The following is a 14,454-nucleotide window of genomic DNA, read 5'->3' on the forward strand; positions in this document are numbered from 1 at the left end:
TTACACATCAACCTTATTTTTGGCTTTTCTTTTTCTCAAACTATATGCGGGTCTAGGTAACAACAAATATAGCATGTAGTCAACAAGAAACGATGGTGCATAGGAGAGAGGAATCCAAAACAACTTAGCATCCCATCCAGCAGTGTAACGCATCCGTGGATACTTAGCTGTCAGAGCATGCTCCATGCAGTTCGTGACTTTTTTAAGATCAGAAGAACACAGTGACGTCATTGAAAACCGTTGGACTTCAATATCTGGAATACAGAAGAAGCCTTTGCAGTTTATTCTGGAAAAGATGTTCACAGCATTAAATAGAACAGGTTGATCATAGTGAATAAGAATAATGCTTAGTTGCAATTGAAGTATTAGTTTTAATGATTAATTAGCAAATAAAGAAACCTACTATCACATTGAAACAAAACCATGCAGTTAAAATATTAAAATATTTAACATTATCAGATAATGGATTAACAGGACACCTCCAAAAGTATTAATTCATTAATTAATTAAGAATCAAAGTTATCAATAAATATACTTACAATTATCAAAATACTTTGGCCCATAGTGTTGCTTTGTTTCAAGACTGAGTTGTTCCCAGAGTTGTAGTAGACCTCTTTCAATGATTTTTAAGTTTGTAGTTTCTGTCTTAAAAAAACCCGGTTCGATAATACTAACTTTCATTCCAAAGTGCTGCATGTCCCTCCTGGACAGAAAATCATACAGAATGTAGTTTGATCTCCCCTTCCAGATGTAATAGCACAAGCTAACACAAGTAATTAAAATAGGACAAGCAGCAGAACAGGCAAAGTAATTCCTCCCAAGAATATTTTAACCCTTTTTGCTCCTTTTTGTTTCGATTTTCTGATTTTAGTATTGATCAATTTTATGTCCCTCATTCTCAAAAGTTGCACAGATTCTTTTCGCTGCAAAGCTTTAATTGCTTTGCTCAATAAGAAAACTGGATTTAAATAATAATGCAAAAGCCTTCATGGGAAACATGGTCCAAACATGGATTACAGGAAAAATTCACCAGAACAACAATGTTGCCAACAATGAGCCCAAGGATTTGGGAATGTTATAGAATTCAACAAAGGATGACCAAGAAATTGATAAAGGAAAAATAGAATATGAACATAAACTAATGAGAAATGTAAAAACGGATTGTTAGGGCTTCTATTGATATATATAAAGGAAATGACTCGTGAGACAAATGTATGTCTGTTTACAACAGACTAAAAATTTAAAATGGCAAATAAGGAAATGACAGAGGAATTAAGCAAATAGTTTATGTTTGACTTCCCAGAAGAAGACACAAAAAAAGTAGAGTGCAATGATAAAAGGCTTTAATGAGAACACACCCTGGAGTATTGAGTACATTTTTGTTTTTCCTTGCTTGAGAAGGGATATACTGGCTGTAGGGAACTACACTAAAGATTGAGTCCAGTGGTTCCTGGGATGGCTAGCCTATCAGACGACGTGATTGAATAGGCTAAGCCTCTATTCTTTGAAAGTTAGAAGAAACCTCATTGAAACATACTGAATTCTTAGTGAGCTCACCAGGTGGAGGATGTTTCCTCTGGCTGACGATTCGAGATTCAGGGCTCACAATCTCAAGATATGGATTAGGCCATGTAATGAGATATTTCTTCACTCAGATGGTGTTGAATTCTTGGAATTCTCTATGCTGAAGGGCTGTGGAGGCTCAGTCATTAATTGCCGCAGTGGTTTGCTCAGGAGAAAAATTGTGAGCAGTGGCCTTTGTCAACGTGTAGTTGACATTCTACTGCACCAAAAAGGGGGGAAAGCATGATGCCACCTCAGTCATGATCTCTCAGCTTTATGGCATTTTTTATGAACTGGTGTTTGTGCTACGCTAAACCATGTTAAGCACACCAAATAAGGCATAAATTCTAGGCATTGCTACTGAAATCTGTAAATTTAAACACAGTACAGTAAAACTGATAATCCAGCACACTCGAGACTTTTGTGGTCTCAGACTCGCAGATTTTCCAGACCATTGGATATTACTCCTATTAATGCACAAGCAGAGTTTTGATTTACTTGTTTTAGATGTTACACATTAGGAAAATAAACTTTCCAGTGAATCAGGTGAGTTTAAAAGCATGACAGGAGATGGACCCTTGTGCACTTAAAGGGAGCCTGGGAAATGGGGCCCTGGTGAGTTTAGTGGGACAGGGGCCCTGGTGAGTTTAAAGGCAGAGTGGGAACCAGGGCCCCAGTGTTTGAAGAGAGGATGGGAAACAGAACCTGGTAAACCAAATGCAAAATGATTGGGATTTCCATACAATCAGAAAGGGAATTATTGGAGTTTTACAGTAATGATGTTTAGCTCACTTCTAACATACATTATATGATTTAATCAAAACTAACTGTCATTACATTTAAAACAAAACAAATGTTTCAATAATGCCATTTTTTTTACTTGGCAGCATACTGGTTACTGACCTTAAACTGTCTGAAAATGCCTCCACTCCATATTTGGATATACAATAGCCACCACCAGCAAATGAAATTCGGCCCATAACACTGGCAACATTCACAATCCTTCCCCTTGCCTTTTTTACCAGTGGCAGTAAATGAAGAGTGACATTAATAAGTCCAATCAGATTAACGTCCAAAACTTTGTTAAAGTCTTCTATAGTCAGCCATTCTGTGGGTGCAATTGGATTTGCTCTTCCAGCGTTGTTCACTAAACCCCAGAGACCTGCAGATTGTATATGTGTCATTAAATGATGTTGGGTTTGATTGTGAAGGCACGCATCATTCACTTTCTTAAAATTTCCAGAAATGATGAACAAAAATAAATAGGGATTATATTCCATAAATAACTGATGCCCATAATAGACTTTGGGAGATATCCTTTCTACCTCAGGGTGTGCAGAATTGAGTATTTACAGCGTTTTCTGTTTTTAATCTCAGAGCTTGGTTTGCATTTTTTTTAATGGCATTATTAACATGTGACTTGTGAATCTGATTTTTTTTTGTCCCACACAACAGATTACTTCAGCTTCATCCTGTTGCTCAGAATGATATTCCAAAACCTCAGTGAAAAATTGAATCGTTGCAGTCTTTAAGCAGTTCGCTTTGTTTATGGTCTTACCTCCATGCCACATCCTGTATTCTTCAGCTAAGAAGTGCTGATTTATTACTCACGCAATAAAGATTATCAAACTCTTCACATGCAAAATAATGTTTTGATTATTACTTGGTTTGTTTTGTATTTTTTAAAAATAGTTCATCTTCCTTTGGAGGACTTAAATCAGCAAAGTATGACTTATCATGATACATAAGCGGTTTCTAAAACAGCATCAGTCTGCAATATAGTGTCAAAGGTTCAAAATTGGGTGAATCAGATGTCCTCATTTTATTGGAAATATAAGATTACTGCCAAAGGCACATGGGGGCTCAATGTTATCGTAATTCATCCTTGATGAGTTCCACATTGGGGCTGGATCACAAGACGAAAAGGTCGGATACTGCTAAGCAGAAAATAAAGGAAAGTTCACATGTTTGCTGATGATCTGTGTGCAACAGAGTGATAGATAAATGGAAATTTTATCTCTTATTTATGTGTGTACTGCAGTTTAGGAGCCTCCATGACTGGAAGTAATAACTTTAAATACATTTATTTCTGATTGTCTATTAATCTTAAATATATTTATTACTATCTTATCTATATGATTCTATATTTTTGAAATTGTTAAACTATATTTAATCATTAGAACAGTGCTTCAGAACAGGTTACCAGTTACTGATTCTTTTTTCTTCTCTTGAAGAGATATATCATTATTGAGGTGAGGGATCCAAAAATTCTGTTATTTTTGTTACATTCACAAATGTAGCTGGCAGTTTGGAAACAGCGAAATCCAATATACGAGAATGAGCAGCCAGGAGTGATTTACTAATAAAATAGAAATTCCTGCTGAGAGTTCAGTTTTAAAGGAACAATTATTTGCAGATCACTTCAATTGGTTTGTAAACTAAGGACTACAATGCCTTAAGGTAACTCACACCCATCTTCTTAAAATAAGGAATGGCTAATAAATATTGGCTTTGTCAATGACAGCCACGTCCTAGAAATTGAAAAAAGCAGGATGACCACATTGGTAACATCGTGATCATCATCAACTATTCTTCATTCAGAAAAATTATATAATTGTTAAAAATAACCATTGTGCCATGAAACCCATTATGAAAATACTTGCTTCCATTTCCAATGTGGCAGATATAGAACAGGTCTTGTTTATTTCAGAAGTTAACAAGTTTTAATCTGTCTCATTGTAGAAATATGAGTTAAAAAATACCTATAGCAAAAGATCAGCATAACCTTGAAGGGAGATACAATCTCAGTGATGTCTTGAGGATCTCAAGAACAAAGATACGCTTTATTTGCCTACTTCTCTTACCTTGTTCTCCAACTTCTGCCCGCACAAATTCCACTGCATTCTGAATGTTATCGTGGTTGGTCACATTCAACCTAACTGTCTTCATTTTGGTCGAACAGTCTATCTGTAGTTCCTCTGCTCCATTTGCTGTGAAACATGCAGCAATTACATTAAACCCTTGTTTGTCAAGTTGCTTTGCCAGCAGATTTCCAAATCCGGTGTCACATCCAGTAATGAAGACAAATTTCTCCTGGATATTTTTGACTCGCAAGTTGTCTCTAATTAACCAGCAAAGGGAGAAGATGATAATGGTTCCCAGAACTGATGTCTGAATTGGAGCAGTTCGGAACAGCTAACAGAAGCACAAGAATGAGTCATGGTAATGTTAGCCCATGAACGATCACTTTTCAAAATCTATAATCATTATAGAACATTCATTTTTAAAATGCATTATCTGTAAAAATGTCAAAAGAGTCAACCTGAATACCTAGACTTCAAATCTTACAATTACAATAAACATACTAGAGTTATCATACAGTCCTTTTATATTTTACCAAATACTGTGAAAGAAAAAGAGATAGAGAAAGAATGAGAAAGATAAAGAAAGGGAAAGAGATGAAGAAAGAATGAATGCAAGAGAGGGAGGGAGGGAGGGAGGAAACTTGCATTTACATAGCTTCTTTTGTGATCTCAGAACATCCCAAAGCACTGTATTGAATTCATAAATACATGAGATCCAGAGATATGTGTTGCCAACAGTACCACTTTGGTTATGAGATAGCATGGTGTCCAGTTATGCACTATAGTAAAAGAAGGCTTCTGATTGCATTCCTAATCTTGAAAAAATTATCTATGAAAAATCACTTTGAATTCACAGAATGGAGTTTACAATGCAAGAAAACAATCAAAGTCCATGCAAAATGTAAAATCTTCTTACACTTCCATGATATGATTGCAGTGTGAATTATAGTAAGGTCAGGGCAGACCTGGTAAAGGTAGTGGCAGAGTGTTATATAGATGGGAAAGAGTAGCTCAGGGGATCCTAAATATTGATTCCAGACCCCATGAAGATCTCGTAACATGAGGTCAAACATGGGCAAGGAAACCATCTCCTGATCATCACCTTTTTCCCTCCCACAGCTGATGCTGAATCAGTGGTCCTCCATTCTAAATAACATTTCAAAGAAGTAGTAAAAGTAGCACAAAGTACTCTGAGTGGGGACTTATGTATCTCCCACACCAAGAGTGGGTTGGTGCAATACCACTGACTAAGCTGGCCCAGAGTTGACTTGACTGCCAGAAATCCACGTCCATCACTAAAATGAACCAACACTGACCAAGCTGTCCAAGCATCAGCAATGACCATAAAACTATCAGAGAGTCATAAAAGTCCATCTGTTTTACTAATGTCCCTCAGGGAAGGAAATCTGCCATTCTTACCTGGTCTAGTATTTATGTGACCCCAGACCGACAATGTGGTTGACTCTTAATTGCCTCAGGGTCAATTAGGGATGAATAATAAATGCCAGCATTGCCAGCAATGTCCACATCCTGTGAAGGAACAGACAAAAATAAAAGTCCTGAAGGACATAGCCATCTGCAGACTTAAAGTTAGTGAGAGAACCAAAACAAGTATCAACCTACTTGATCTTGTCCTCACCAGTCTACCTGCGGAGGATGTAACTGTCCATGACAGGATGGGTGTGGGTCTATAATGTCTCATGAATAGCAGGTCACTCCTGAGACTTTTCCATTTAACATGATGTGTGTGCCATATAATGCAATAGAGTACGTCCAAGGACTGTGGAAACAAATTCCTGTCTTCACAACAAGGACATACTCCATTGCATTATACAGCACACTCATCAGGATGTTAAATGGAAAATTCTCAGGAATGGCCTGCTGTTCATGAGGCATTATAGACCATCAGCAGCAGCAGAAATGTATTCTCAGGGTGTGGCAAATCCTTCTTTGTGCAATCAAACCAGTGGATCAATCCTAGTTCAATGTGCAACAGAGCAAGTTGGGAGTACCACCAGCATGCATAGTAAAGAGGTGTCAACCTAACGAAGCTGTATAACATGACAACATGTGTGTTAAGTAGCAAAGCAGCACGCAATAGATAGAACTAAGCAATCTCACAACCAATAGATCAGATCAATGCTTTGCAAACCTGTCACCCCTAGTTGTGAATGGTGGTGGGGATCTAATGGGAGGAGGAGGGGCCAAGGAAACCTCATCCCCAAGGATGACAGGTCCCAATATATGAGTGTTAAAGACAAGGCTAAATTATTTACAAACATCTTCATCCAGAAGTGTCCAATTGATAATCCATCCCAGCTTCCCCCACATCCCCACCATCACACATACCAATCTTCAGCCAATTCAATTAACTCCACATGATGCCTTGAAATAGTTAAGAGCTTTGGGTGCAGCAAAAGACAAAGGAACATATAATATCCTGGCTGTAGTACTACAGATTTGCACTCCAGAATTATCATGCCTCTAATCAAACTGTTCCAATGAAATTACGACGGTCATTTCTACCCAACGAAGTAGAAAATCGCCCAGGCACATCCCGCCCATAAAAAGCAGGACAAGTACAATGCAAGTAATTGCTTCCCAACTTGTCAACTCTCAATCGTCAGCATGGAAAGTGTCACTAATTGTGCTATCAAACAACACTTACCCACCAATAACCTGCTCACTGACGGCCAGTTGTGTTTGACCAGGACCACTTCGCTCCTGATCTCATCACATCACTGTTTAAAATAACTGGATTCCACAGGGTGACTGCTCTTGACATCAAGGCAGTATTTGACTGATGGTGGCATCAAGGAGTCCCAGTAAAATTGAAGTTAAAGTGTTCCTCCACTGTTTGGGGAAGCACTCCACTGTTTGGAGTCACACCTTGGATGAAGGAGGATTGTGGTAGTCGGAGATCAATCATCCCAGCCCCAAGAAATAATCCTCTTGCCAGCATTTATTCCCCATCCCTAATTACCCTTGAGATGATGGTGGTGGTGGGCTCCTTCTTGATCTCCAACAGCCCATCTGGCAAAGGAACTCCCACAATGTTATTGCGTAGGAGGTCTCAGAATTTAGATGCAGTGACAAAGAAAGAACTCCAATATATTTCCAACTTCTGATGATGTGTGGCATTCCTCAGGGCATTAGTCAAGACCCAAGCCTCACCAGTTGTTTCATTAATGCCCTTCCTTCAATTGTAAGACAGAAGTGGGGATATTTGCTAATGTTTGTACCTTGTTCAATTGCACCCCTAACTCCTCAGAAAATGTAGCAACAAGACCCAGAAAACAGCCTGGATTGGGCTGATGAGTACCAAGTAACAGTTGTGCCAAATGACCACCATCAATAAAGAATAGTCTAACTTTGACATTCAATGGTATTACTATACAGAGTCTACCACCGTCAAGATCCTGGGGTCATCACTGACCAGAAACTCAAATGGACCAACTATTTAATCTACAAGAGCAGGTAAGGGGCTGGGAATTCTGTGATGTATAACCCGCCACCAAGATGGACAAGGGCATAAGGTACATGGGAATAACACCTCCTGCAGATTCCCTTCATTGTCACACATCATCAGAAGTTGGAAATATATTGGAGTTCTTTCTTTGTCACAGCATCTAAATCCTGAGACCTCCTACGCAATAACATTGTGGGAGTTTCTTTGCCAGATGGGCAGTTGGAGATCAAGAAGGAGCCCACCACCACCATCATCTCGAGGGTAACTAGGGATGGGGAATAAATGCTGGCAAGAGGTTTGTATACATTAGTCTCATTGAAGAATATTTTCCATGTATAGGGTGTCTTGCATCCACCACAGAACATAGAACATTACAGCACGGTACAGGCCCTTCAGCCCACAATGTTGTGCCGACATTTTATCCTGCTCTAATATCTATCTAACCCTTCCCTCCCACATAGCCCTCCATTTCTCTATCATTCATGTGTCTACCTAAGAGTCTCTTAAATGTCCCTAATGTATCTGCCCCCACCTCTGCTGACAGTGCGTTCCATGCACCTACGACTCTCTGTGTAAAAAAAACGTACCTCTGACATCCCCCTCATACCTTCCTCTAATCACCTTAAAATTATGCCCCCTCGTGTTGGCCATTTTCGCCCTGGGAAAAAGTCTCTGACTGTCCACTAGATCTATGCCTCTTATCATCTTGTACACCTCTATCGAGTCACCTCTCATCCTCCTTCTCTCCAAAGAGAAAAGCTCTACTCACTCAACCTATCCTCATAAGACACGCTCTATATTCCAGGCAGCAGTTTGTAAACTAGTTTGTAAATTTTTTGCCATATTGTACAGTTGTTTATTTCACACCATTATCAGTTGCAAGACTGTACCACACCAGCAAAATTTTAAAAGGTTCTTAAGGGGATCTTTATTGATTAGTCCTCCATCATTTCTATCATATGAATTTATTTGACAACTTCCAAAGATCAAAACTCAGTAATCAGTCCTTTAGTTAAAACTTATTGATTCGAGAGACCATTTGAAGTTTAAATTGGTGGCAGGATTTTTTGTACGACTGAAGAACAAATCTAAGTTTTAATTATACTAAGACTGGGTTACAAACAATAAACCTTTGTAGGCTATTCTCTTTGTGAATTCAATATTGTAACTCAAAAAATCTATTTAAATATGTAACATGTTCATGTCCTGAAAGGTACAATGACTCTGACATTTTTCTTAAAAGTTTATCTCCTTTTCTTGTGATAGCTTTTTGTGGGTACATTATTGCCTTGTCAAATGCCAAATAAGCAGTTTCATTGTAATTTTACTGTTTGCACAAAGCTGCTACAAACAAAATAATGGTGTTCCACAACAATCATTTTTAAACTTTAGTTTAAATTTTAAATATCATTTTATGCAAGCAAATGAATTTGTTGCAGTTGCTGGGAAGAAAAATAATCAACACACTAAGAAACTAACCTGTAGAATATTTTCAAAATCCTCTTCTACTTTGGGAGATGCCTGGTAATAAAATGAGATGGCATTAAATTGAATCATTACTATAAGGGATCAGTACAATTCAAATTCAGTAGGAGTGAAATAGGCAGTACTGAATTGCTGCTAATGCAAGATAGTCTGTCTAATTCTCTTTTCTATTGACCAGAAAATCCAGCAAATTTTCTGGATTTTATATCAGTTCTGAAGATTTTATTTTACCTTGAAATATATCACTAATGATGGCCAATTTAAAGGAATGCTGTTAAGAGTGTCAGCTATATACACCATGTGATCGATCACACAGATAATGTCTTAAGCCTGTAAGTAAGACACCCAATTAGGGCAAATGTTTGCTTTAGCCTTACAGAAATTAACCCAACGACCTGCCTATATGACATTATATTCTGATTTTTACTGTAAGGTTTTTAAACAACAAACATAAACATTTCCCATTGCAGTGTTAGCCACCGTGTATTTTCTTGGAAACTGAATTCTGGGAATTTTCTTTCTCATTGATCTCCATATGTTTAAATGATTGCTAGGACCTACACATGAGCAGAGATGTATTTAATGATATTTTCACACACTTGTAATTGACAAGTCATAAGCTGTAGAAATCTCACAACCTTTAAGCTACTTGTTTCAGGCCATCTTATTCTTAACAGATTGCAGCGTGCTCCTAATTAGGTCTTCATCTTTTTAAGTAAACAAGTGAGGTATATAATAACATTTTCTTATATTACACATACTCCTTAAGAGAATATTCCTGTCTGTCATTCGGTTCTTAGATGAACATATTTCTATATTTACTGTATCGTGTTGTAGTGAAATGCCAAATAATTTCACACCTAAAGTGTACACAATTGTTTGAAGATATATTACAGTTTGTTTTCTCATATTGGCTTGTAAGAAGCTAATGACTGATTCAAAAATTACCAGCATAAACTAGAGAATAATCCATCAATAAAAAAACAAAGATAAACAGCACAACCTGTTATGTAGGCTGGCAACTATTACTTACCTTATTTTGAGGAAATTTATCTTCCATTGGGAAAAAATGAATATGTTGTTGAGTGGTATCTGTTACTGATTTCCCGGAGTGGTGCTTGTTTGATGTAACACAGAACTGTCCTCAGTATAAATATACCTAAGCTTTTCAACTGGATCATCGCTACTGAGCTTCTTATGTAAATTTTAGGTACATACTCAGAAATCTCCTTACATAACTTAGAAGTGATATTTTTGGTGATTGTGTTAGTCTGATTATTCACATGTTTTCACAGGTGCATGAAATGCTACAATCCTAATATTTAATCTTTTAAACATTCATGTGAATGGAGGAAGTGGGGATAAGGTTGAGGGTGAGGCAATAGTGGAAGCAAGTGAAAACTTGCAAGGCAAGCTTCATTCAACAGAATGGCAGCTGAATTCACAAGGTAGCACAAAGTGCTCCTGGTTCCATTGAGGCTATTCCACAGCAGTCATAGTGTGGAGATTTGAGCTTTAGTTTATTTCTCTAAAGGCAAAAACGCATTGTGTGCCACTAGCAACATTAACAGGTGCCTGCTTTATGCAGGGAAGTGGTCAGGCACAGTAATATGGATTGTGCCTGGTCCAATTTTACAATTGTCCAATTTCATCCGGAAGTGATCACTAGGCACAATTGCATTTTGAGCTCTTAACACACAAAAAACAGGTGTAACAGAACCTAATTTCTCAGCAGTAATAATCAACAATAATACATAATAAGCAATAATACATAATAAGCTTCAGTTCTGAAGGTAATTTTGACTAATATAAAAAAGGCTTACCGGTATAATAACCACATTACTTTTCTTAGTGTAGTTTGAACTTTGCAGTTAATATTCTTGTAGTTTATGTAAATTTGGTAAATTGGTTTATTATTGTCGCATGTACTAAGGTACAGTGAAAAACTTTGTTTTGCATGCCATCCATACAGATCATTTCATCACATCAGTGCATTGAGGTAGTGCAAGGGAAAGCAATCACAGAATGCAGAATAAAGTGTTACAGTTACAGAGAAAGTGCAGTGCAGGCAGACAATAAAGGGCAAGGCTATAACGAGATAGATTGAGAGGTCAAGAGTCCATCCTTATTGTACTAGGGGACTGTTCAATAATCTTATAACAGTGGGATAGCAGCTGTCCTGAGCCTGGTGGTAAGAGCTTTCAGTCTTTTGTATCTTCTGCGCAATGGGAGGGGGAGGAACAGAGAATGTCCAGAGTGGGTGGGGTCTTTGATTAAATTGGCTGCTTTACCAAGGCAACGAGAAGTGCAGGCAGAGTTCATATGTTGTCATTGATTAACTGGACTCTGAAAACTTGCAGTCGTTTCTCAGTCACACTTTATTCACTCGTGCACAAGGAGAAAAGTCTGGTCCCTGTTACCGAACTATTTTAAAGTTTCTACACAGAATTGTCAATTTTATGCAGATATTGACCAATTGAAAACTTGCGCACTTTCAAATCCCTTATTTGCATAAAAAGTTACCAATCACAATACATTATTACAGGCATTACTAACCAATAGAAACTGCATGCTATCCAATCCTTGGGTAAGTTGTTGTTCCCATACAGGCCTGGAAGTCCTGAAGAGGAGTGGGCTGCTCCATCAGGTAAGTGAGGGCGTCTAGAGGGGCTTCGATGTCAGGACTCAGCCCCGGATACTGCGTGGGATCGATTCAGAGGGGCCTTGGCATTGGTCCAGAGGGACCTCATTGTCGGGTTCCCTGTGGGGTCAGGCCTTCGGTCCGGAGAGGCCTCGGCGTCGGGCTCCCTGTGGGATTGGGATTTCAATCTGCAGGGTCCTGCTGCTGCCGATGGTCAGGCCTCCGGGCATGTCGGGTTTCCTGGATCAGTGCTGGGCACTCCCGCTGGTCGGGTCTTCACTCCGGTAGGTCTTCCGTGCCAGGTCTCTGATCAGGTGCTCTGTTGGGGTTCAGGAGTTGGGGAACAGGTCGGGTTTATGTGTTCCTTAAGTGTAATAATTTACTTGCAATTCAGACATTGTGGACACTCTGTGGCTTCTGTTGGCTTGGGGTTGTCACATTGTCTGTGAGGTGCTGTTGAAGGAGCCCTTGAGAACACTGATTTTCCTGCATCAATGTTTCTGCTGTTGCTGTTGTCTTGGGGCCAGGTTGATGGAGAACTAGATTAGGAAGTGATCAATCAAACAGTCATTGTACATTTTATGATATGGGTGATGCAACAGCATACCTATATGTCGAAATTCACCATAGTATTTGGCCATTTGACAAAAAAGATGCTTGAATATCAATATCTCAAACCAGACACAAAACTCATGGTCTATTGGGCAGCAGTTATTCTACCCTACTATATGTTTCTGAACGGGGCAACTTAGAGCAGGCACCTCAAAGCACTGAAGAGATATTACCAATGATTTTTCTGCAAAAATCCTCCAAATCCACTTTTTTTTAATTGTGAAGTGTGCAATCAGTAGCAACGCTGGGACAAGGGTCACATCAAGGAGATAATTTGCAGATTATGTTCCTTATTTTCTAGGCTGGAGCACAGTTTGTCATTTTGAGTTGTCTAAGTATCTATTGCTTGTGTGAATCACCTCATTTAAAGTATATGGTGCCCTGGTGACCTTGTAACCCCTGGGCCTTATTAATCGTCTGCTGAAAATAAAGCATTGGAAGGGAAAGAGGAAGTGCAGAAGAGAAAAAAGCCTTATTACTCAGCAGAAGGAAAATGCCAACTAATTATCCTTTTTCTAAAACATTTTTTTTACAGAATTTTAACTGCTGACAAAGCTAATCAAAATTGTTGAGGCCAGGAGACAATATGGTCACCCAGTTTACTCCAGGTAATCTGAAATATAATTAGTCCTGACTGTCAATGGTTTGTGGTGACACTGAATATTCACTCGAAAGGCTGCACTATAAAATGGATAGTAAATGCTGGTTTTGAATTCCCAAGTACATGCATGTCACCCAACAAAGTGGTGGTGTGAGCAGAAGTCAAAATTGAGTGGCACAGGAATTGTAAAGTCAAAGAACTGCAGATAAAAACTGAAAATGTTGGAAACACTCAGCAGTCCCAGCAGCTTCGGTGGGAAGAGAAATAGAATTAAGATTTCAGATCAAAGACTCTCTGGTTCTAAAAAGCTGCATTTACTGGAAATCAGGAACTGCTGGAAATAATCAGTGGATTTGATGGCTCTGTGGGGAGAAAAGTAGCATTAACATTTCAGGGCAATTGCCTTTCTTTTACTATTATTATTTAGTAAAATTTATTTACAGAGTATAATGCAGTCTCCTTCACTGCCATATAAATGCAGTACCCAAGCCCAGCATGAACCTGTTCTCAGTTTAACATTAGAAATACAATAGACAAGTTTGTAACGGTAGCTGCCCACATATGGCTGTGTCTTACTTCTCACCTTTACTTTTGGGTACCACATCAATAGAATGAGCAGCTTGGATGAGTGGGTGAAACTGTTGCTCAATCTGATCTAAGTTTGGACGTCAGGCTCATACGAGACCCTTCAGGTAGAGATAATTGGTAAATAAAGAAATATCATATTTAGACTTGCACAGCATTGGTGAAATCAAGTTGCTGGAATGCACCATCCTGAAAAGGAAGAGAGAGGGCGATCAGGGAAACTGTTCTTTTATCTGTTTACATTAGTGCAAGACATTCATGTGAAAAATATTGAGTTTAAGTGTTGTATTGACAATAGTTTAAGGTGCTTAATAATACAACAGAATTTTGATCTGATTTATATCAACAGTGTTGAGTGCACTTTTTGGAAGGAGTCTGCTTCTGAAAGACTTCATTCGCCCTGCTGAAAAACATACTGCGGCAGTAACAATCTGCTGGAAGAACTCAGTGGGTCAAGCAGCAACACAGCAGTCTGGAAGTGTTCAGCCACAGAAAATACATTCATATTCCTGCAGTTCAGACGCAAAAATAATGTTGGAGGAGGGCAGAATTGAACAAAGCCTCAATTTTCCAACATTTGGAAGTATAATCTTCCCAAAGTGTGTGTCCAGTACACCACAACCCACTTAAAATG

General features: G+C 38.6%; 1 protein-coding gene across 1 annotated transcript; it reads right to left on the minus strand.

Annotated features, from left to right (window-relative positions):
- LOC127576691 (retinol dehydrogenase 7-like) lies at nucleotides 1–12,252 on the minus strand. Its single transcript, XM_052027347.1, has 5 exons — nucleotides 12,157–12,252; nucleotides 4,428–4,758; nucleotides 2,467–2,725; nucleotides 540–703; nucleotides 1–254 (listed from the first exon to the last, which is right to left on the minus strand). The coding sequence occupies exons 1-5, from the start codon at nucleotides 12,250–12,252 to the stop codon at nucleotides 1–3; spliced, it is 1,104 nt and encodes a 367-aa protein (XP_051883307.1).
- Nucleotides 12,253–14,454: the final 2,202 nt, after the last annotated feature.

Source organism: Pristis pectinata, chromosome 1 (genome assembly GCF_009764475.1).
Source record: "Pristis pectinata isolate sPriPec2 chromosome 1, sPriPec2.1.pri, whole genome shotgun sequence".
Classification (NCBI taxonomy): Eukaryota; Metazoa; Chordata; class Chondrichthyes; order Rhinopristiformes; family Pristidae; genus Pristis; species Pristis pectinata.

Bases quoted from the DNA above. Each gene is read 5' to 3' on its own strand.
- LOC127576691 (XM_052027347.1), bottom strand. From the start codon at position 12,252: ATGCCCGGAGGCCTGACCATCGGCAGCAGCAGGACCCTGCAGATTGAA. The intron at 4,759-12,156 runs GCCTGACCCCAC...TGCTTCTGTTAG, and splicing joins GAGGCCTCTCCGGACCGAAG to CTGTTCCGAACTGCTCCAAT. The intron at 704-2,466 runs GTCAGTAACCAG...TTTTCTGTCCAG, and splicing joins GCATTTTCAGACAGTTTAAG to GAGGGACATGCAGCACTTTG.